Raw genomic sequence first — 21,971 nt, forward strand, 5'->3', positions numbered from 1 at the left:
ACGAAGGAAGATTCGAGTCGCGCAGAAAATCAACAACTCGCGTATCCGTGGTAACTTGACGAATCAAAGGGCGCGTCAGCGGGGACAACCGGGTCGGGGGCATCAGGGTCGCGAGATCGGATCGGAGTAGTAATTGGAGGTAATTGGCATATGCGCGCTCCTGGAGAATCCAACAAATCCGGTTCGATCTTCTGCTCAATCGCTTATTCAACCGTTGTCTCCGCCAAACGCGCGGAACGGTAGAGCGAAGGTAACCTGCCCACGATTTGCGGTGTAATCATCGAATCGTTCACTTCCCTTCCGCTCGCGCGTTCGTTATCATGGGCAACGAGAAGGAGGTGGATATAATTAACGTCGCGGAGAGACCCGAGAAGAAGACACTGCTCGAGAGATACAACATACCGGTGGAACACTTCTCGTACGAATTCATATCGGAGTGCACCGACGGGAGAACACTGGAGCGAATCGTTCACGTCTTACGGTGAGTTTCCTTGAGACGCTCGGAAACTCCGACGGGCGAGGGAACAACGTGTTCGTGTTAACGCTAATTGATTACCGTCATTTTTTTTATACCTTGCGGTTTTGACGCGTTGAAAAGTTTTCAATGTCTGCCAATCAGGTTTGCGAGCGCTGGCGCGTCTCTCTCTTTGCGCGAAATTATTATTAATTCCACCTTTATGACGCTTCCTATTTTACATACCTCTCGGCTCTAATCCTCGGTACATTATGCTAATTACAGTACACACTGACAATTTTTTAATTCCGCCGCGTTACTCGTCAGCGCGAGATTTGCACAACCCTCCTGCTTAAAACGCCATTAAACCCGTTATTTTCCGGCATGTTTATTAACGATTCGTCATAAACATCTCCGCATGCGGTTCGGATACCAGTTCTGGGGAAGAGGGAGAGTATCCAGATTTGACGAAGCACGCGGAGGAGCGTCTCGCTAGGATTAAACCGACGAGCGCCGTTCTGAGGAAAGCGGAGCCAGTTTTGAGGCGAAATATGTTAAATGCGGACGAGCGGCGGGAAATCGACGACGACATCGGCAATTGGACGTGCGAGATGCAATCTCGCGAGAAAGATTTAGACGAAGGGAAAGCTATCCTTGCCAACGAACCCCGTCCGCAGCCAGAAATTCGAAATATTAAAATGAATGCTACAAAAGTACGTTAATCTAATCAAAATATAGAGATATACATTTTTTGTTAAGATGCCTTCTGCTTAAGAATTGCGATAATTTGATAACATGAAATTAATGACTGTCACTTCAAATTCGTATTTTGTGACAATATTTCATATGTATTTTTGTATTAACCAATGAATTAATTCTTAAAGTATCAAATTGCGAATAATTATTAATTGGTACAAAACCGACTTCTAATTCTTATGCTTACATGTAAGAAAGTGATGTAGAATAGTTTACAATTCGTGCATCACGTTTATAGGACAAAAAGACGAAGATGAATGAAAAAAAACGTGATAAACCCCAACGAATTGCCTCGTGCGACTATGCGGCTTGGGATAAATACGACGTCGACACGGAAATAAACAGGATAGACCTGCACGACGAGCAGCGACAGGCCAAAATGAAGAAAATCCAGAAACAGCGAAAGGAACTGCATAAAATGAATGAGATGGTACATAAAACGACAGTCGATAAACGTACGTTCATAAAGTAACATCTTTAAAATGTCACGACGGTTAATTAAGAGGGTAAAGAACTGTCAGATAAATTATAAATTTCTAGAGTATTCCAGAAAGTTCGTACATTTCGTTTCCCTCATTAATTTTGATAGAATTTACAATCTCCTTGATAGAATTTATAATCTCAATCTCCCATTGATTTTAATCAAAATTAAATTCTGCCTCTTGAATTCGATCTATTAAATTTCTTAATCTACTGATAGTTTCATTAACCGGTACGGAAATAAATGTAATGGCGGAGCAAGAAAGAGAAAAGGGTAATGAAGCCTTTAAAGCGGCTGATTACGGACAGGCTCTTCGGCACTACAACGCTAGCATCGATATAGATTCGAATTTAAATGCCTACAACAATCGTGCTATGACATGTAAGCAAACTCGTTCTTTTACAGTTCTTTTACAATTTATTCTAATTATAGTGCATTAATAATTATACAACATTCTACGATAAAATAGCTAAAGATATTAGTTTTTGCATTTTTATTTTTTACGAAATCGAATTTTTCCTAAATTATTCGAAATGATAAAAATGTTAAATTAAAAAATTAAAGATTGTATTATTATTTAAAAAAATAGGATATTTTATTGCGTTTTCAATTCAAAGTTCGTCAAAATTCTGTGTTACAAAATAAGATCCCAATATACCTATATTGCGTTCAGTTATAAAACTGCAGCGTTACGAGGACGCGCTTAACGACTGCAACACGGTGCTCACTATGGATTACAGAAATATCAAAGCGCTCCTGCGTCGGGCACTGTCTCTGGAGCATCTTGAAAATACGCACGAGGTAAAAAACTTATACACATAACATTCGTATTATAGTACAGATTCACAATATTTTTATACTACTTATCATATTTAATGCCTAAATCAATTTCGCTGAATAAATACGAAGTTATCCACTAATTAACAAATATGAAAATGTAAAACTTATTTAGAATTGCGAAAAATTAATTATATGATTAGAACATGTGAAAGAGTGATTTTAATTAAAAGATTTCTTATTTAGATAAGGAATTTAAAAAAGATTTAGATTCTTCATAAATAATGTTCCGTAAGTCTCGTATAATTAACTGTATTATTTTTATATAGGCTTTGGCAGATTATGAAGCTGTTTTAAAATTGGAGCCAACTAACAAAACAGCAATATTCGGTGTGAATAAGTTGAGAAAACCATGCGACTCGAGAAAAATAAGGTAGAAATATCTTTTTGATGAAATGTATTCTTAAATACAATACTATTACAAATATATTGCAATTTTTATCGAACTCGGATTTGAATTGATAAACAGAGTCTCGATATATTACGAGATACTTACTCGCAGCACATTTGCAACTGCGGTTAGAATAACGACAATACATAAAGATGTGATCATTATGTTAGTGTCATTAAATTGATTATTCTCATAGGATGAAGATTGAAGAAAATATGAGCGGCGACGAAAACAAGGACGAGCGTATAAAGACGGAGAGAACTGTGAAAGCAAACAGCATTGAGTGTCCGAAACTGCGTGTTAACAACGATATATGTTATTGCGACAGAGCACCAGGCTCGTCGCGAAGTATTGCAACGAAGCCGCACTTAAAAGCGAGTTACTGCGTGGAAACTAAGAGCAACAAAGCAGCAGCGGCAGCGGCAGCAGCAGCATCAGCAGCAACAGCAGTAGCGGATACCGCAGCGAATAAAAGCAACGAGAAAGCAACACGCGACTCATCGAGCGGCGATAAATTATCACCTGTTGCGAGGGATTTCGGCGCCAGAAATAAAACGACGAGATCGCAAGACGCCAGGAGCGACGATATTTTCGCGATTTCGCGCGAGTCATTTCCCGGGCCGCGTCGTGGCGCGAGGGGTACACTGGAGAAGTCTATCTTTTCGTGCGTGTCGTCGCCTGTGGGTAAAAGGAAGCCGTCCACGGTTATCATTGAAGAGCTTCCGAGTGACGCAGCGTACGAGAAACCGACGAAACCTGCCGTCTCTAGCGAGACGAAGATGGAAACAAAGAAAGGGTCGAATATAATAGAAGAAAAAAGTGCCTCGACAAAGGAATTATATGCTAATAAAAATAAGGAATTCATCTCTCTCGAAAAAGAGAGCAAGACTAAAACGAAGAATAAGACGAAAGAGGGAAGAGACATGATGTTGAACAAAAAATCAAGTATAGACAAAAACAAGAAACTAATTTCTCCTGAAAAGGAAGACAAGACTAAAGCGAGTACATCAAACAAAATTATAGCTAACGAATGTCAGAAAGAAGGCAAATTGCAAATGGATCTTCAGGTATAATTTCAGATTTCGGAACACAGTATATATAACTTTGTTTTTCCTCGTGTTTAAAAATTTTCAAGCAAATTTTCAAGGCAAATTTTTAATTGCAAAGAAATTTAACTTGTTGCAAATATACACCTAATAAAATGTACGAAGTAATAAAAAAGACAAAATAAAAAGAGAAAATAAGATATTTTATATAATCTGTTTTAGAAACTGGATAACATCGAATCTCCTTACGAATTTCTACGTCTATGGCAATCCCTGAAGGATGATGTTAATTTAGAGTTACATGCGAAACTTTTGCGATGTATAGCACACGAGGACATGAATAAAAGTAAGTTTACAAAATAATATTGTCTGTCTAATAATATTGAAAATTTATATTGATTAATATTGATAACAATATTAATGATTAGATACTTAAATATTGTTTGCAATTGCGATATAAGAGTTCATTATTCAGTCCATTGATGGCGGATTTGTTTTATATATTAAATAATTATTAAATTATTTTTAACATATAATATATCTTACATTTTAGACGAATTTTTATTCTATATATAATTCATATAATTTTTATATATTTTAGAATAGAATTTTATTTATTATATATACTGTATTTTAATTTTATATGCCGTATATTTTAATGTGTATACAATATTACCCTTTGACAAATTTCATACATGTGTATATCCCAATTTTTCAAATATTGTATAAAATTATGGCACATAAAATCATAAAGAAAATTCCATCTTCAACTCCGAGACGAATATCAGTGTTTAGAAATGAGCCTGAAGTTCAAGAAATCATTTTAATTTACAGTTATAGGCAACAAATTGGATGCAGCGATGTTGAGTCTCATTTTGCGTTGCTTGGATCAACAATTCTGCACGCCGAAAGACACGGAATTGCTCGCGAGTCTGCTATACTCTCTGAGCCGATTGAATCGGTTTTCCATCATTAGTATGTTCATGGACTCCGGGGATAAGAAGGGTAATATGAAAACAATGAAATTAGTGGCAACGCGCATACAAATTGCCGTGATTTCGATCAAATTAGACGCGAAGCAACTTGTTCCCGCGAATCCGGCTGACTTGACTTCGATCAAACTCTGATTAACTTAATCGACGATTAACCATCACAATTGCTTAAAGCAAAATTTTTTATTGTATAATTCGTTGTTCCTAATCTAATCTTTTTTTCTCATTCGTTAAACAGCAAATGATAGTTCTATTCATATTAACAAAATAATACAGATATTACTTGGTAAGCTAATTGTCAATTAAATTAATCACGGTTTGACAATTATTGAAATTGTTTCAAAATATATTTAATAATATGGTACGCCTACATTTAAGTACTGTCGAATAGATGTCAGTCTATAAATAGACATCTACATATATATTCAGATATATTTATGTAGACACTATCATGCAGATATAAATATCTGAACAGTTATTTGCATTCGTTTTACAGCCCTGGAAAATATATTATGCTTCCTGGAAAAGGAGAATTCATCCAAGGTTTCGCAATTACGTCAGATCTATGCCACTTGAAGAACCGGCGCGTTAGCGGCCTCGAATATATATACATACGTTAACTCCGAATAATATATGATTATTTAACACAAAAAGACGGAATGCAAATTTGACACGTTGTAATCAGAAATGTAAAAGCGTCACTCACCGTGAGCCGACTATCGCAAGCGAAGAAGGGCGAGTTAGGCTCTCTCTCACCGTCGCGTCGTGGTAACTCCTCGATGATCCTCCGACAAAATCGGCGCGATTCGAATCCCTCCGACGAACGACGATCGCGTCGGAACGCGAAAATTCGATCGCGCCGATTGATTAATGGCGAAACGATTTCATCACCTGCTCCGCGTTGATCCGACACGCACTCCGCGGACGCGCGACGATTTTCGGATCGGCGTGGAAAATCAAAAAGCATCATGGCGGTGGACGCGAGCGCCGGCGAGCGTCGCGAGCCTTGTCGCGAGGATGTCGAATTAAGTACAGATCGCGCGCGTTGTCATTCGTTTCGTCGTCATTACACGGCACTCCCGACTCCCGACACTCGTCCGCGTGCGGAATCCGTCCCGGAACGGATAGACGAGACGCGGGGATCGCGAAACGATCGCGAAATTCAACCGCGACACCCCGGCGTCGCTCGAGCGGACGTCGGACTGACCCCCCGCGGCCCGCGCATGCGGGGCAGGGGGAGGGGGCGGGGGCCCGTCAGAGCAGTCCCGTGACGCATTGCGCCCGTTCTCCTGCACGCGCGATAAGAGAAATATCTTTCTCACGATCAAAATATCGTTAATAGCACTGTGGCATCGTTGATGTAACAATTAAGTGGATTAGGACGTAATAAGTGGCCGTATCACCTGATCGTCGACTAATCGGCGACTTGCGACGCGAGAAACGACGCCGAAGTAATAAAACGTATGTACATAAAATTTTGCATGTGAACTAACTTCACGTGTCCCTCGTGGCGCGGGAAACTCATTTTAAGTTGGAATACGCGCGTGTAACTTGTAATTTCTTTGTAACTGGTTCATGTTAGTTATTCTACTAAATTATTATTAGATGTAATTAATATTTTATGCCAATGTTATTTGTACAATATATGTATAATGGATTAAATTGTAATTATTTTAATAATGATGACTATAACTACGATAATTCTTTAAACAAGGTAACGACTAATGAGAGAAAGAAAGAGAGAGAGAAGAAAAAAGTACTTATTATGTTAAATTTAAGATTTTTTTGCAACAAAGCAGATAAATTATATATTTTAGATATATGTTTGATGTTAAATGTATGTACTAAAACAGGAAAAATAGAAAGAAAAAAAGATGGTTGGAGGAGCTGGGATTTGAACCCAGGACTTTCAGCATGCGAAGCAGACACTCTACCACTGAGTTACACCCCCGTTTGATAGAACTGCGCTTAAACAGAAAGACATGGTACGTACCATATTTTTTTTAATCGTCTCTTTATAATTACATAAGATTATAACGATAAAATATGCAATAGTACGGTATCATATATAGTAAGGAGTTGTTTTATTATAGTTTTCATTATTTTTTTTCATGGAAAAAAATACAAAATTGTTCTCATTTAATTATGTCACAAAATGCAATCTATATGTTCTACATAAATTTTTAATGCAAATCTTTATCAGCAGCATCATCTCTGCAAAAAGTGCAACTATTTTAATTGCACTTTCTTCTTCCTACTCCTTTTTAATTGTAAGCAAGTGTACACCTAGCTTATGAACCCGCCTTGAACAATCCGCGGCTGAATCCACTGAATTGGCCCGCACTAAAGTCACTAAATTTACAATCTAGAGACTTTAGGCCGCACTGTTCGCGGCGACATCATCCGCGCCCCGCGGACATGTATTATTGATGCGCTTAACCTATGCGAACAACGCTCGGCGACCCGTCGCGAGGCGAGAGAGATCCCGCATAGCGTACCGGTGTGACCGCGCGCGTCGCGATTAACCGAGCGAGCGTGGAGTGTGAGCTGTGTGAGCCGCACGCGACCCACCGCCGTCGTGCCGCGTCGAATTGCGCCGCGCCACGCGCCGTAACGCCGCGAGTACGCTCGACGACGACGACGAACGACGCTCGGCCCACCGCCGACGAGCGTTTCCCCGCGCACAGCTGTCAACGCGCGTCGCCCGTCGCCGCCGCCGTCGACGCTCCGAGTCGGAGTGAGCGCGCGAGGAACCGTCCCGTTCCCCGGCGCGATCGTCTGCCTTCGTCGTGCACGCTGCCCGCGCGCGTCGCGATCCACGACCACTCGTCGACCGCTGCGTCCTCGACCCGGCCTCGTCCCGCTGCCCGAACGTAAGTTCCGTTGTGCGTTTTAGCCCCGGACGCGCGTCGCCGGCGGCGATTTACGCGCCCGGAGCAGTTTCTCGTGTATAATAAATATTCGACACGTTAATGAATTGTTAGTGAATACTGATTGAGAAATGTTGCTGTTGGCGTTAGATAAACAAAGAGGCAGATTTGCTCTTGGTGTGCCATCTCCAACAATTGTTAGCGATTGTTAGAGACATGTGTCGAGAGCAGATAACACAATTCACACATTGATCGATATAATCTAATTATTGGTATTATATGAAAATTAGATAAACGTTTGTTGTTTTTATATTATTATTATATCAGAATATGTGTATAGAGTGATTATTGCATTTATTTATATGTGATCGAGATATAAACCTGTTTCTTGACTCATAATCAGTTTATATTTAAGACTATCTTAAGTACAGTTTTATGTCGTAAGCCAATCACAGAGCTTAACCATTAAATCTTAAGATTAGATCTAATATTACTTAAAATTATCTTGAAATAAAAACAGACGCTGAAGTACCAGCTGTAGAACAGTTGGATTATTGTTTGCGTAAAACATATATGACTAAAATTATTTACAGAAAAGCAGCTGTCGTGATACATAGATGAAACACGAGTCACTAGATGGTAGAATGTGAAGGATTGGACTGTGCCAGGTCCAAAGATAAAACCAGCGGTTTTAGAAAAGAAACAAGATTTCGTCCACCACGGCTTTTACCGAGATGGTTGGATTGGCGGGCGGGGGAAGTCACTTGTATCCCTCGCCCCCCATGCAACCAAATCCAGAGTGTAAATATTGCAGCGATATTCATTACAAGTCTTTAAATGATATTCATATTTGATCCCCATCTCTCAATAACTTATTTATTATCTCGAGGAATTTATTTAATAATTAATCATTAGCCAGTGAATAAAATTGATTGGAGCTTAAGTTAAATTTTAATATCTAATTATTTCAGTTTTGATGATTTTATTTCACTATTAGATTTATTACACTACTTGGAAAAATTATTAGTTTTAAAATTATTGCATTTTAAGTTGTGTTGAAATAAAATATATCGCTATGTCTCGACTAATTTACATGTCTTATTTTTTATTCGTTTTTAAATGCAGTGAGAGAGATGACCGGGATAGCGCCCAGCGCTCCAACCAGCGCCGATGCCTGCTTAAGCATTGTACACTCGTTGATGTGTCATCGTCAAGGTGGTGAAAGCGAAGGCTTCAGCAAACGAGCAATTGAATCGCTTGTGAAGAAACTTAAAGTAAATCCCACATATATCTTTTATATCGTTAATATTGTAAGAATTGAAGATATTGGAATGGCACCCGATTGACCACCAGCCATCACAGCGCTATGAACAGTGGAAAATCTGTAGGCCTGTGAGTGGCTGTGGTCAAACGGGACGCTCCCAAGACGATTATATTAATGTCTATTTCTACCAATGTAGATTAATTTTAATCTCGGTTTAATTTACTGTTTATCTTTTTCTAATTTTTAAAACTGGAAAAAAATGCAAAATAAGTTAAACCGAGATTAAAGTTAATCTACATTGGTAGAAATGAAGTTCAAACAAATATCTTCAATTTTATTAACATTTCTATTTCTACTGATTCCGATTATTCTATTGTCTTAGGCCCGTTCTACAATACGTCCTACGTCAGATAGTAAGCCGAAAGAACTGACTAATCATCGAATATTCTTCTTGTGATTTAACTGTGATTGATCAATTCTTACGGCTTACGGCTTACAACCTACGACGTATGACGTATTGTAGAACGGGCCCTATTTTGTATGTTTAATAGTTTCGTGAGACAAAGCCAGTCGATGAAAGAGCTGATTGTCATTTCAATCGTCAAAAGAGTGTTAAAATATTGGCACTAGAATTCAATAACATTTTAAAGCAAGAGTATAAAATTTTAGCACCATTCGCATTAGTTACACTTAACACTTACATATGTTACATACACACAAATCTTAATCAAATTCGATTAGTGCTCGCAAAATATATCGCACCTTCGTTATTTTGTCGCACTGTATTCGGTTTGTTCCTGTGATAAGTGGGCGTTAAATACAACTCAATTAAGTGTATAATTTGTAAATAGTATATTTTAGTCGTGATCTTCATAACGTAACAACAAATTTGATTTAGTTTTAATTCTAATGTGTTTAATCGAGATCCGGTATGCTCATATCTGATGCTTTATCACAAACGTGTATACAGACTGTAAAACGCAAGGTTACTCTTATTATCCAAAAATTATATTCTACGATTTATAATTTTTCACCGATTTTTCATTACATTTCGAAGCTGCAAAGATTAACATGCAATGTATTATACATTTAAATTGATTAACAGGAAAAACGTGACGAGTTGGACAGCTTGATCACTGCGATAACTACCAATGGTGCACATCCAAGTAAATGTGTCACTATCCAAAGAACCTTGGACGGTAGATTGCAAGTAGCGGGACGAAAAGGTTTTCCTCATGTGATTTACGCTCGAATCTGGAGATGGCCGGACTTGCACAAAAATGAACTGAAACACGTGAAATACTGTCAGTTCGCTTTTGATCTGAAATGCGATTCCGTATGCGTGAATCCCTATCACTATGAGCGAGTGGTATCTCCGGGCATAGGTATGTTACACGTAATCTCGCATTTATTTTTTTAGCATTTTAGTTTAATATTTGTATTTCATGTACGCATATACTTTTTTTCTTTGCAACTTAATTTTTTCCTTCCCTCCCCCCTTGTTTTAATTTTATCTTTATTATCATTATGGAAAACGCTTGATAAAACTTAATTCTATCATTCGCAATTGTGTCTGATCGTAATTATCCAACGAGGTGTAAAAGTAAAGTTGTGCATCCTGGGGTTAACGAATACAGAATATTAGAGAGAGAAAAATCATTGATTGTTGTGGTCTTCTTGGTGTCTTGATGGAATGGGTTGGTTTCCCCCGCACAGACCCGTTCTTTACAGACCTATCTGGCCTGACGTTGCAATCCGGCGTGGGTGTGGGACCCGGCGGTAGGCTGGTTAAGGACGAGTACACGGTCGGCGGCGGCGGCACGGCTGCCGCGGCGGCCGCCGCCGCGGTCGGATCCGCGATGGACGTGGACGGCGAGATGAATCAGACGATTCAGCATCATCCGCCGGCTCAACCGACCGCCTCGAACAACGCGCAGCAGGCTCAGCAGGGCTTCATACCGGGCTTACCACCGCCCAATCCGAGTAAGTTGAGTCGCTACGACCGATGTACCTTTTTCATTTGTGAAGCTTCCACTTTATCCGAAATTTTCATCAATTGGCTTTACACGGTGTAAATCTGTTTGTAATTAATGTCTGGTGGTTAAATAGTAGCATATCCACGATGAACACATTAACACGTGGACGCATCTAAATATAAGTACGTTAATAAATCATTAATCCGGCAAATCGCAAATTTGGCATGTGATGGTTACGCTTTCAGGAAAATTTACATTGGCAGATACCATCCAACTCTGTGCTAAAAATATACACGCTACACTGAATCTGACGCGCTCGATATCGATTGTTAATTATTAAAATGATTGCTAACGAGCCAGCCGCTTTCGTTTTATTGCTATCGAATGTAGATTTTAGCAGAGCAAGAATACGCTTCGCAAATTTCTCCCTTTTGTTGCGTAATACGGTTTTTTTGTTTTGGCTTCATTGTTTTCTTTTCCTTCTGATTGTTCGGCACAGCCAGTACTGAGGGTATGTTTAGCGCCGGTGGGGGCGGCAATAATGGTAATCCCCATGCTAAACTGGACGACAATAATTGCCCCAGGCAAACCTGGATTCCCACGCCTCATCACTCGGCAGGCCGTAACATGCATCATCGTACGTATTTCATTGTACACAGCTAATTTATTTAAGGAGCTTACGATTATATGTCGCTGATTAGCCATCGCTCAATGTTGCCAGTGTGCATTTTCTCGTGATTCTTAGAATCGAATCAGAATTTCCTAAATTATAAATATATAGCGCTTCACGAAAGATGAAGTAATCGCGAAATAATTGTGTGAGTGCGAAAGAGACTATCTCTTAATTTACTTCATTTTCAGAAAACGCAAAAGGTATCTAAAATGATGTTGCCATGAATTCTAGTTATGAATCGTGAATACAAAGATGAATGGCGCAACGATATTAGACTGTTTCGGATATCAACGTAATATTTCAAATCAAAGTGACGAAAGTTCTGATTTAAAAAAAAAAACTCTAAGAGTCCCGAAATTGTGGAAAGCTCATTAGTTCTGCAATGACAGATACCGAGAAAACTGTTAAATCGTTCAGAATGCCTCTTTGGGAAACGCCGATTCGCGCAACAGTTTCAGAGCAACGATAGCGAGGGCCATGTTCGTTGCGTTTTAATATTTTATGTTGCCTGCATCGTGTATGAATTTTGATTTTGCAGCAGTAGTACATCCAATGAGTCACACCGTAGGTAGCCAGCAACAGTCGCTGAATGCCGCGTCGAGCGGAACGTCCGGCGCGCAGATTCTGAGTCCCGCGCAAGGACAATCGACCGCCGACACGTTCTACAGCACTACCACTCCACCGCAGGATATCAATCAACCTCCGACAGTCGACGCGTTAGCGGCTTCACTGGGTACGTAATAAGTTCTTAGACTTGCAGAAATATTGCTACACTTCTACAAGTCTTAACAGTAAGCACAGATCCCGCAAGGATTTCCCTTCTAATGTTCTTAGCACTTTAAATATTCTTTATTGTGTGAATTCGTTTCCTTTCGGTTTAAATAGGTGAAGGACAGAGTTCTCCTGTGTCGCCTGTGCATCTTCATCATCCGAACGGCTTTCCCGTGGGTACAGCACCATACAATTCCGGTGCGCCGCAATGGACTGGTGCCAATACTCTCACGTACACTCAAAGCATGCAACCACCAGATCCTCGACATCTTCATACAACGTCGTATTGTGAGTCGATTACATACAAAGCTAGAGGAAAATTTCTTTTCTAAACTTTGTAATTCATTTATAACTTTAAATCGAATCTAATACTTCAATGGAACAGGGGGAGGCCATGGAAATGACGTCAGTGGAAACATCGGAGGATTGCTCTCTACGCAACCAGCACCGGAATATTGGTGTTCCGTTGGTTACTTCGAATTGGACATCCAAGTTGGAGAGACATTCAAAGTCAGCAGCGGTTGTCCCACAGTCACCGTGGACGGTTACGTGGATCCGAGTGGCGGAAATAGATTCTGCTTAGGTGCCTTGAGCAACGTGCACAGAACGGAACAGAGCGAACGGGCGCGTCTTCACATAGGTAGTTACAATTCAATCGAGAGTTTTCAAATAAGCATTCAAGAAAATGTTTCGCAAAGAACCTTGATTGAAATAAAACATTTTAGGGAAGGGCGTTGTATTGGATTTGAGGGGTGAAGGTGACGTTTGGTTGAGATGCCAGAGCGAGCATAGCGTCTTCGTACAGTCTTACTATCTGGATAGAGAGGCGGGCCGAGCACCTGGTGACGCGGTACACAAAATCTACCCTTCGGCGTACATTAAAGTCTTCGATTTGAGGCAGTGTCACAAACAGATGCGAGGCCAAGCCGCCACCGCTCAAGCCGCCGCAGCAGCGCAAGCTGCAGCTGTCGCGGGTCATCTCACGCATGGAGCGCCTATCACCAAAAGTAAGGACCGGTGTATCTATTAATAACGCATTTTTAATAATTAAATGTCATTATAAATGTAATTTAACAAATAAATAAAATACATTTTAATACACTTACAAAACATAATGTATACACAAAAACACAATTATTACTCAGGTCTCAGCGCGGCTGCGGGGATTGGAGTCGACGATTTACGAAGACTTTGTATCCTGCGTTTGAGTTTCGTTAAAGGATGGGGTCCAGATTACCCGCGACAAAGCATAAAAGAAACTCCATGCTGGATTGAGGTACGTTTCGTGATTTTACTTTTTAATCAAATTCTTTTTACAAAAAGAAAAATTAGAAGACATATATATGACGTTTAATACTCTAATAAACTAATATGTAGTACAGAAACGTTTTGCTATTATTTTTTAATTTAAGAATAAACATATAAAGAGTCAAATATTAAATCAGACAGTTCTGCTATTATTTTTTAATTTAAGACTAAACATATAGAGTTAAACATTAAATCAGATAGTCATTACAATTTACTTTTCATTAATTTTTTACTAGATCTTTACATGAATTCTATTTTCAATATTGTTATTTTATTTATTTTTCAGGTGCATTTACATAGAGCGCTTCAACTGCTGGATGAAGTGTTGCATACGATGCCCATCGATGGACCACGAGCAATCGAATAATTCCATCGATTCGAATTACGAGAGACGTGAAGAGAGCGTCACGATGTTGTTGAAGTCAAGTGCGCAAGTGTAACATAGCGTCGTTTGAACAATCATGCGAGTAATTTTGGCTTGGCGAACGCGAGTGAGCGAACCGGACGGACCGGAAATTCATTCAGAAATGATTGAAACGCGAAATTCGGCCGGGAAGCTCGGGGGAAGAGATCTTGCGGAAGCTATTTATATATTTAACGACTCGTGATATAATAACCTGTGTAGAGGACAGGGGTTCCCAAACTCTTCGACGTCCATGTTAGTCCGTAGAGATAAAGTATATGTATATTCTAAATTTCTATATATTTTGCATGTGCATATTTTTTTATCATAGAGTATACATTATGTAACTCGTCTCTATTTTTTTATTTGCAACTTTTGTTAGACAATCGAAGAGAAGAAAGGGAAAGGCCAATATATGTCATCACATATGATGCATAAATGACTTATTATTACATTTGAATTTTTATATGTCGAGCTTTAGAAGATTTTTTGAATCTTGTATCATGGTCGCAGAATTTCTATAAATGGCGAGAAAAATTCCCTTTGGGATGGGAATGATTAAATCAGAAATCAATAATTTAATTATTAATTTGTTTAATATACTTTATTAAATAAAGTATTTATTATTTACACGTAATATTGCGACTGAAACAGAATTTGATGTAATTTTTATTTTTGTTACTATTGTTTCTCAGCCATAATGATCATATGGAGGAATTGAAGCATTTGTAATATGTTATATTCATTATAGTATTTTACTTTATAATCCTATATTGAAAAAAATTTAAATTTTTTAATATTTGATATTCTGTTTGAATGTTCTATACGATAATACGATTGTGTTTACACTCTTGAATCATAAAATCATTATTTCTTAAATAAGAAACTTTTTTTATTTCATATATTTTGAATTTAAATTTATTGATGTTTAATTTGTTTTATCTAATTTGATAAACTAATATACTTGGAAAAAATGAGATCAGGTTATATATTGAAAAAGGATTCCGATTGAAAAGTTCGATTTGAAAAGTGATATGTCGCTGAATATATGATAGTTCGATGACAAGAAAAAAGGCTGAAAACTGTCATTTCCCTTATTCTTATTTTCCTCTTCGCTTCGGTAGTTTTTTTTTTACTGGTTTGAGAACCCCTGCTGTAGGATAAACTATGTGCCACGGCCTTGCACTACCACCAACGTACAAAAGTGAAAGAAACGTTATTTTTATTTACGAGATGTAATTTTTTACGGAGAGAGACGACACAAGGCGTCTCATCAACAGAGGAGCAGAAGAAAATAGAATGGCAGTCTTCTATTTTGCTAGGCGCGCAATGGGGAGATTTCCTCGGCGGCGCGCAGTCCGTTAAGCTCACCAGTGATACCAGTTTCAGAATCATTACATAGTCACGACCCTGTTCTCCGAGATTAGCTTTGTAAGATAACTGAACTATTGTCTACATTTATTACTTACCGCGAAATGTTAAGCTCAACATTTATATCGGACAAGAGGACAGTCTTGCTTTTCTGGATTCCTCGACTTGTGAACGTGAGATAAAGGAGTGTGTTAAAACTTACTTAAATTCAAAGAGAGAATAATGAATTTATGAGCAAGTTTTAAAATTTAATAATCCAAGCAGAACTGGAAAGGGAGAACATCGATGTTGATTTCGAGCTTTCCTATGAAATTTAACAATTAGGATCTGTGCATCCCGACGTAAACGTTCAAGGATCTAGGAATCCAGAGATCTTGGACTCCAGGGATCTCAGAACCCAGGAATCTTGAAGTCCGAGGATCTAGGAATCCGAAGACGATAAGAGTCCTAGGACATTAAGAATTATCTTTACGCACGTGTATACAGTAGGGAGATCTTCTCTAAAGACACAGTAATACATTTCTGCCAAGTAGCAAGCATAGATAGCTCGTAAGGATCACTCACGCATACACGCAGTTATAATAATCCTTCGTAAGGATAAATCCTTTTTGTATTTAAATTCGCATAGAGGAAATATCATGGTGTCATACATTTTTCTGATTTGTGAAAGGATCACACTTAGAAAACGTATTTATCACAGTTTATATCTATATTATATAGGCATAGCTGTAGCGATTATATTGGCAGAAATTTGGTACAGTGGCGTTAGAATTATTTGTTTATTATTGAATGGGTAACTTGTTTATTGTCTGTTTTACAGTTTATAACCAAAAACTATTTTATATACATAGAGAGACGATTGAAGTTCTATAATGAGCATACTTGTTCATCTTTTTTTTTTATTTCTTCGTTTCGTGAAATAAAATCTTTTAATTTCTTAGTTATCATTGATTATCATTATTATCATTATTGCGGTTATTGGAGGAGACAATGAAGATCTATGCGAAAAATGACATGTACAACTTGGAGCAATAACGAGTGCTTGCGCATCTAAAAAAATTTCAAAATCTAAAGAGATCTGAGGACACAAAATTTAAAAATCCAAGAATTTTGAAGTGACGAGATGAAATTTTAAGAATCTTTATACTATATTATTTATTCTGTGTATATTACACATGATAAATGTGAAAAAAATCGAACCAGTAAATTGAATTGAATTTAATTCGAAGCGAATGGACTTCTCTTTCCGGTTGTACGTCTCCGCCAGTTAACCGCCGGATGTTATTACTATTACAACGTAGTACTTGTTGAATAATTATACTTACTGTTTACCAGCTATTTTATTAAAATATAGTCGTACAAAATATTCTTATATATATAATATTTGATAATATTATAACATAGAGAGTGATTATATATATATAAGAATGAAAGAGAGAGAGAGAGAGAGAGAGAGAGAGAGAGAGAGAGAGAGAGAGAAAGGAAAAGAGAGTCGACCAAATTTAATGGTATGCATGTACAAGGTGCCCTAAAATAATCGGAAACAATCTCTTTGTCCACCTTGTGCATATATACTCCGCACATATACATATATATATTTTATTCTAATTGATTATGTATTCGCGAAAACAGAAAACAGATAGAGATAAATGTTTAACGCTTATTTACGACCCACGATAGTATTTACCGATTCTCGCTTCTTTGTTGCAATTTAGCCTTAAAATGTTGCGGAGTGAATGAATGAGTTTTTCATGAAAATTGGGATAGAGAAAGAGAGAGAGAGAGCGAGAGAGACGAGGATTGAACGTTACCGTTTAAACTAAGTTCGAGAAGAAATTTGCACTCTGAATATATACATAAAAGTTGTCCGTCGATTACCGTATTATATTTCTCAACGACAGATCCCTCGACGGGGGTCTGCGTGTGCCTGTTAAGGGAATCTACGAGTGGAAAGATAATTCGGTAAACGCGATGCGCGTCGATGTACACAATGCCTTCCTTTGATCGACCAATGAAAATGTACACACAGCTCAAGTATATTGTCGAACAAGAGATTCTTGCTTACAAAGCCAAGCATAGAAACACATGTGCCATCGTTTTCGTGCATATAAGGAGAGATATAAAACTTAGGAACTTCTTACAAGACTGTATTTTTAACTCCAGACTTAAGCAATCCCCCCCGTGAATCTAATAGGAACCTAAACCTACCGCTGATCTTTAGAATTTAGACTCGACCACGAAGCATAATATTTCGAGGCATCCGTAGGTCTAAGAAGCCGAAAGAAAAAAAAAGAGATTCAGACGATTCTAAGGATTTTTAAAGAATCCAGGAACGGCTCCGAGGCTCTAAGGATCCTACGATTTCAAGTAGGAATCTAGCTAAAAAGGTTCTGCGAACCTGCAAATTCCGTGGTTCTACATGACCTAAACCGAGTTCTGATCCGATCGTTTCAGGCCCGATTATACGAACGTTATTTTGACTTTAAGCGAAGTTTCAAACTTTCTCTCACTCTCAAAACTTTAGAGAGAACAAGCTTACAAAAATTTGTAAGCTTCACTTAGGATCAAATAATGTTGATGCAATCGAGTCTTAGTGCTTAGAGACTTCCTGGTAGCATAGAAAAAGCAGAAATGCAGATCCTGAAACAAGCCGTGAATTTTTTTTTAACGCCTGCATTATAAAGTGAAAACCACGAGGCGCGAATGAGCAGATGAGAATCTCTAAAATTTGCGATTGGAGGGCTCATCGACATGCTAAATGCGAGACATTGATAGCTCGTTTTCTCGACACGGAGACTTAAATATAATATTAAAAAATTGATCCGCAGCGATGTGTTGTTTACCGCCACTTATACACGAAATACTGCCACTGTCGAGTTTTATCATGAATTTTGCGAGTGTTGCCTTTAGAATGCAGCTTTGAGATGCAAGAGAATTTCATGTCGCAGAGTCCGCGGCCGCCGGAGGATCATGATTGAGTTGTCCTCGCGATTAAACTTTCCACTTGTTTGGAGAACGTTTAGCATGGTACTGCCCAGAGCCCTTCAACTTCGAAGTCTAAAGCTTCCGAGAGGCAAAAAAAACTGCAAGACGTTTGTTACGCATTATTCGTTCGTTGAAAGAATGATCGCTGCGAGACAGACAAATCTTTTTTTCTCCTTGCGTTTCTTCGAAGCAATTAAGTACGGTATAAACTGGTCTGCGTCTAAGCCAAAGATATGTTCCCCCCCCCTGACGAGAGAGAGAGATGCTGCAATTGTTACGAAATGTTTAAAATATACGACGAGCGTGATGCGAGATTCTTCGATTCTTCGCGCGCTTGGACGTTCCGAAAGAGAGGCCGGAGAGAATTAAGAAAGTGGATTAAGCGGAAAGTCGAATTAAAAATGACGCGATTTTTTTTCTGCGAAAAACTTGATGAAACAATCGAGAGGGGAAAAAATGCCCGGAGTGTCTCTTCGGAGCGTCCCACGCGCGTGCACGAGATATAATTATCCTTGCGTAATTATTTCCGTTAATCCTGCAACGCGCAGGTGGAATTGTATCGCGCGATCCTGTGCGACTTGCAATTTTAATTTCTGGATTTTCGCCGACGCGCGAAATTCACCGACTATACGTTCGATCCGCGAGTGGCGTAGCAAAGAGGCGGAAGGGAAAAAAATAAGAGGAAAACGAGATTACTGTATAGATACAAATTAATATCTGTGATTATCGTCGATGCAGATATATTTTAAGTAATTTGTACACAGCGTTCGGGCACATTTGTAAAAAAAAAAAAGGAACGGGGGGAGGAGGCGAAAAGGGGGAAAAAAGTAAAAAAAAAGAGGAAGTAATAACGATAATAACCATATACGGCGATAATACTTTTAGGGCGATTGTTGAGATAAGATTTATCCGTGTTTGTGTTGAATGCATATTGTCGTACCGCGCGTGGTGACGAAGGTTAATTAATTACGCATTAATTGTAATTAGGATAATTAATATATAGTGCGAGCACGCATATTGCTGTTTCGAGGGAGAAGGAAACTAAACTGAAAGCAAGAGGGAAAGAAGGAGGGAAGGGCACGAGGGAGCTCGAATGAATGTATTTCGCGGAATCCGATTTTGTTGTTGTACATTATAGATACATCGCATTATACACGATCATTTTCAATAAACATATTCTATAAATGATCTCTCGGCTTTGCAACATTCTCTACATGCATCCGAGCCTTCGATCGTCGGAAAGTGTTAAATTTTTCGTAAGTGTTACATTTTTTAAATATCTCTATATCGTCTATTTTAAAAAAATTTTTTATAATACAATTAAAGCTCTATATCGCTTAAAAAAATTTAATTGCGTATATATTTTAAAAATTCTAGGAAAAAATACAGATGATAAGACGCTATTTTGAAAGATGTATATTTTTTTTTCCGGAAAATCTGCATATATAATATGATCATTATATATGACTTTGAATCTAAAATTCTAAAAGCAAAGTAAACTTTTGTTTAAAATATATTTTATATCTCTTGTTATTTTATTTATTTTATTATATTGTAATCTTATCGTTTTTATTATACTTAAAAATATATATTATTTTGTCGATTTTTTTTTAAAGTGTAACATCCATTTTTTTATGTATGAGAGCACTTATTAAAAAAATATATATCTTTTATTTTGATCTTTTTATGACACACAATTTGTACAATAAAACTTATTAAAATCGCAAGGAGAGACACTTGCGTTTCTTTGTAAGGCTGATATAGCTACGACAATTTTAGGAATGCGATTTGAGTATTTAAATGCAAAATTTCGGATGTGCAAGCACAGCGAATTGAACGAATCCGAATATTCCGAATATGCATGGAAACATGGAAACCACCATAACCTTACTTTCGGCCGAATGGAATGGAAGTAACATAACCAAAGTCGGAGCGGCAAAGTGAGAAAAGATTTGTGCTATTTAGTTTGACTTGAAGACCCTATTAGTTCTCTAGTTGGACTACTTATTATGGTATTTATCATTTAATTTATCGTCAATTAATTAATCTATTTATTATTAGCATTATTTTACATTATGTGCTAAGTTTTTTTACAATTGACTGTCAAAACTCCGCTTCTGTGCCTTCTATATTTTTTACAATATTGATTTGTTTGAAGAACAAATCGTTAATTGCACGATGTTGCTAATGTCAATTAATTTTATGTTGAATCTTTTTATCTAAAAAAAAGGTGTCTTTGAGTATTTGATAATAAATTAGTCACAGCGACTGATTTGTCTTTATCTGTATGGACAAAGGCTATGATAGCAACAATGCGTGTGAATATCGTAGCCGATATAACAATACAATTTTCAGTAAAATTGACAGTAAAATTCTTCTTACAGCTCTAGCAGCAATGCAGGCCATGAGAATAGTAAACGTCAACGCCTTGACAATGAGTACCGCAGGGCTCTGCGAGACTTTCGTTCCAAATTCCGTCTTCACACAGTGCATACGTTGGAAGAGAAAACCAATTTGGCTGCCCACAGCAAAATCGAAAGTGTTCCGAGTACCAAAAAGACCTGTGATACCTGTCGAGGAGAATGATGAGCTCCTGCGTTTATATAATAATTACAGGACATATATGACATCATTTAAGTATGTGCTCAAATTACATGATTCTGTAAATCTGACTTGTAATTAATAAAATTTTTGAGGATCATACATAACAGTTTCAGTATCTAGGATATTCTAACTACTGAAACTGTTGCATACTCTTGGCCTCGAAAATTAACCGGTAATACGTTGCAGGGCGCATCTAAGACAAATTGCGAAAGAAAACGAGATACAATCCGACAAGATGGCCAGCGAGCAGCCCGAAGAGGAGGACTTCAAAGCGCGCAACGTTATAAATGACGAGTGGAATGCGAAAATAGCGGAGGAACGAGAGGCCAGGTTGGCGCTTTTGAGGGAGAAACGCAGAAACAATGTCTTGCAGAACATGCTGGAGAGAGAGCAGAAGCAGGAGGCGTTGAAGGCGAAGTTCAGCGAATTGGTCAGAAAGGCTAAGGAGGACTCTCCCACGTTCATCACCGCGGAGAACGTGGACGCTGCGATCGAGGAGTGCTTGGCGAGCGTCGTCAACCATAACAGTGCGTTAGATTTGGAAGGGAATTGGCACGAAGGGAAGTATCCCCCGATTCCACCGGTCGAGGAGACGCAGAAACCAGCGGCTGTCGAGCAACGAAGTTAAACATGAAATTCAGAAGAGTAAAGCCAAGATTTAACTGGACCTTCTTTTCCAAGTATTGTAGACTCTCGCTGAAGTAATGATGATAATTGATAAATATAACCTGTTATATTAAAATTGTAATAAAATAGACACTTTAAATATTTTTCTTTACTGTACATAAT

General features: G+C 38.2%; 3 protein-coding genes and 1 non-coding gene across 4 annotated transcripts; 3 read left to right on the top strand and 1 right to left on the bottom strand.

Moving 5' to 3' along the window:
* Positions 1 to 93: 93 nt before the first annotated feature.
* LOC105453573 (sperm-associated antigen 1) lies at positions 94 to 5,547 on the top strand. The gene is made up of 10 exons (XM_011695642.1): positions 94 to 481; positions 891 to 1,167; positions 1,449 to 1,665; positions 1,911 to 2,072; positions 2,365 to 2,492; positions 2,798 to 2,901; positions 3,116 to 3,986; positions 4,188 to 4,311; positions 4,800 to 4,970; positions 5,454 to 5,547. Exons 1-10 carry the CDS (start codon positions 321 to 323, stop codon positions 5,531 to 5,533), a joined length of 2,295 nt encoding a protein of 764 aa, XP_011693944.1. The 5' UTR covers positions 94 to 320; the 3' UTR covers positions 5,534 to 5,547.
* A 1,289-nt stretch (positions 5,548 to 6,836) lies between these two features.
* Trnaa-cgc lies at positions 6,837 to 6,908 on the bottom strand. The gene has a single exon. It is a non-coding gene; the product is annotated as a tRNA-Ala (tRNA).
* Positions 6,909 to 7,736: 828 nt separating this feature from the next.
* Positions 7,737 to 16,537, top strand: LOC105453574 (mothers against decapentaplegic homolog 4). The gene is made up of 12 exons (XM_011695644.1): positions 7,737 to 7,830; positions 8,421 to 8,628; positions 8,953 to 9,101; positions 10,197 to 10,476; positions 10,808 to 11,074; positions 11,567 to 11,704; positions 12,279 to 12,473; positions 12,626 to 12,799; positions 12,897 to 13,151; positions 13,237 to 13,518; positions 13,657 to 13,787; positions 14,106 to 16,537. The coding sequence occupies exons 2-12, from the start codon at positions 8,562 to 8,564 to the stop codon at positions 14,184 to 14,186; spliced, it is 2,019 nt and encodes a 672-aa protein (XP_011693946.1). The 5' UTR covers positions 7,737 to 7,830; positions 8,421 to 8,561; the 3' UTR covers positions 14,187 to 16,537.
* Positions 16,538 to 20,308: 3,771 nt separating this feature from the next.
* Positions 20,309 to 21,950, top strand: LOC105453575 (probable 28S ribosomal protein S26, mitochondrial). The gene is made up of 3 exons (XM_011695645.1): positions 20,309 to 20,590; positions 20,963 to 21,215; positions 21,369 to 21,950. The coding sequence occupies exons 2-3, from the start codon at positions 20,974 to 20,976 to the stop codon at positions 21,808 to 21,810; spliced, it is 684 nt and encodes a 227-aa protein (XP_011693947.1). The 5' UTR covers positions 20,309 to 20,590; positions 20,963 to 20,973; the 3' UTR covers positions 21,811 to 21,950.
* Positions 21,951 to 21,971: the final 21 nt, after the last annotated feature.

The sequence above is a fragment of the Wasmannia auropunctata genome, unplaced genomic scaffold, assembly GCF_000956235.1.
Source record: "Wasmannia auropunctata unplaced genomic scaffold, wasmannia.A_1.0 LD335998.1, whole genome shotgun sequence".
In the NCBI taxonomy this organism is placed as follows: domain Eukaryota; kingdom Metazoa; phylum Arthropoda; class Insecta; order Hymenoptera; family Formicidae; genus Wasmannia; species Wasmannia auropunctata.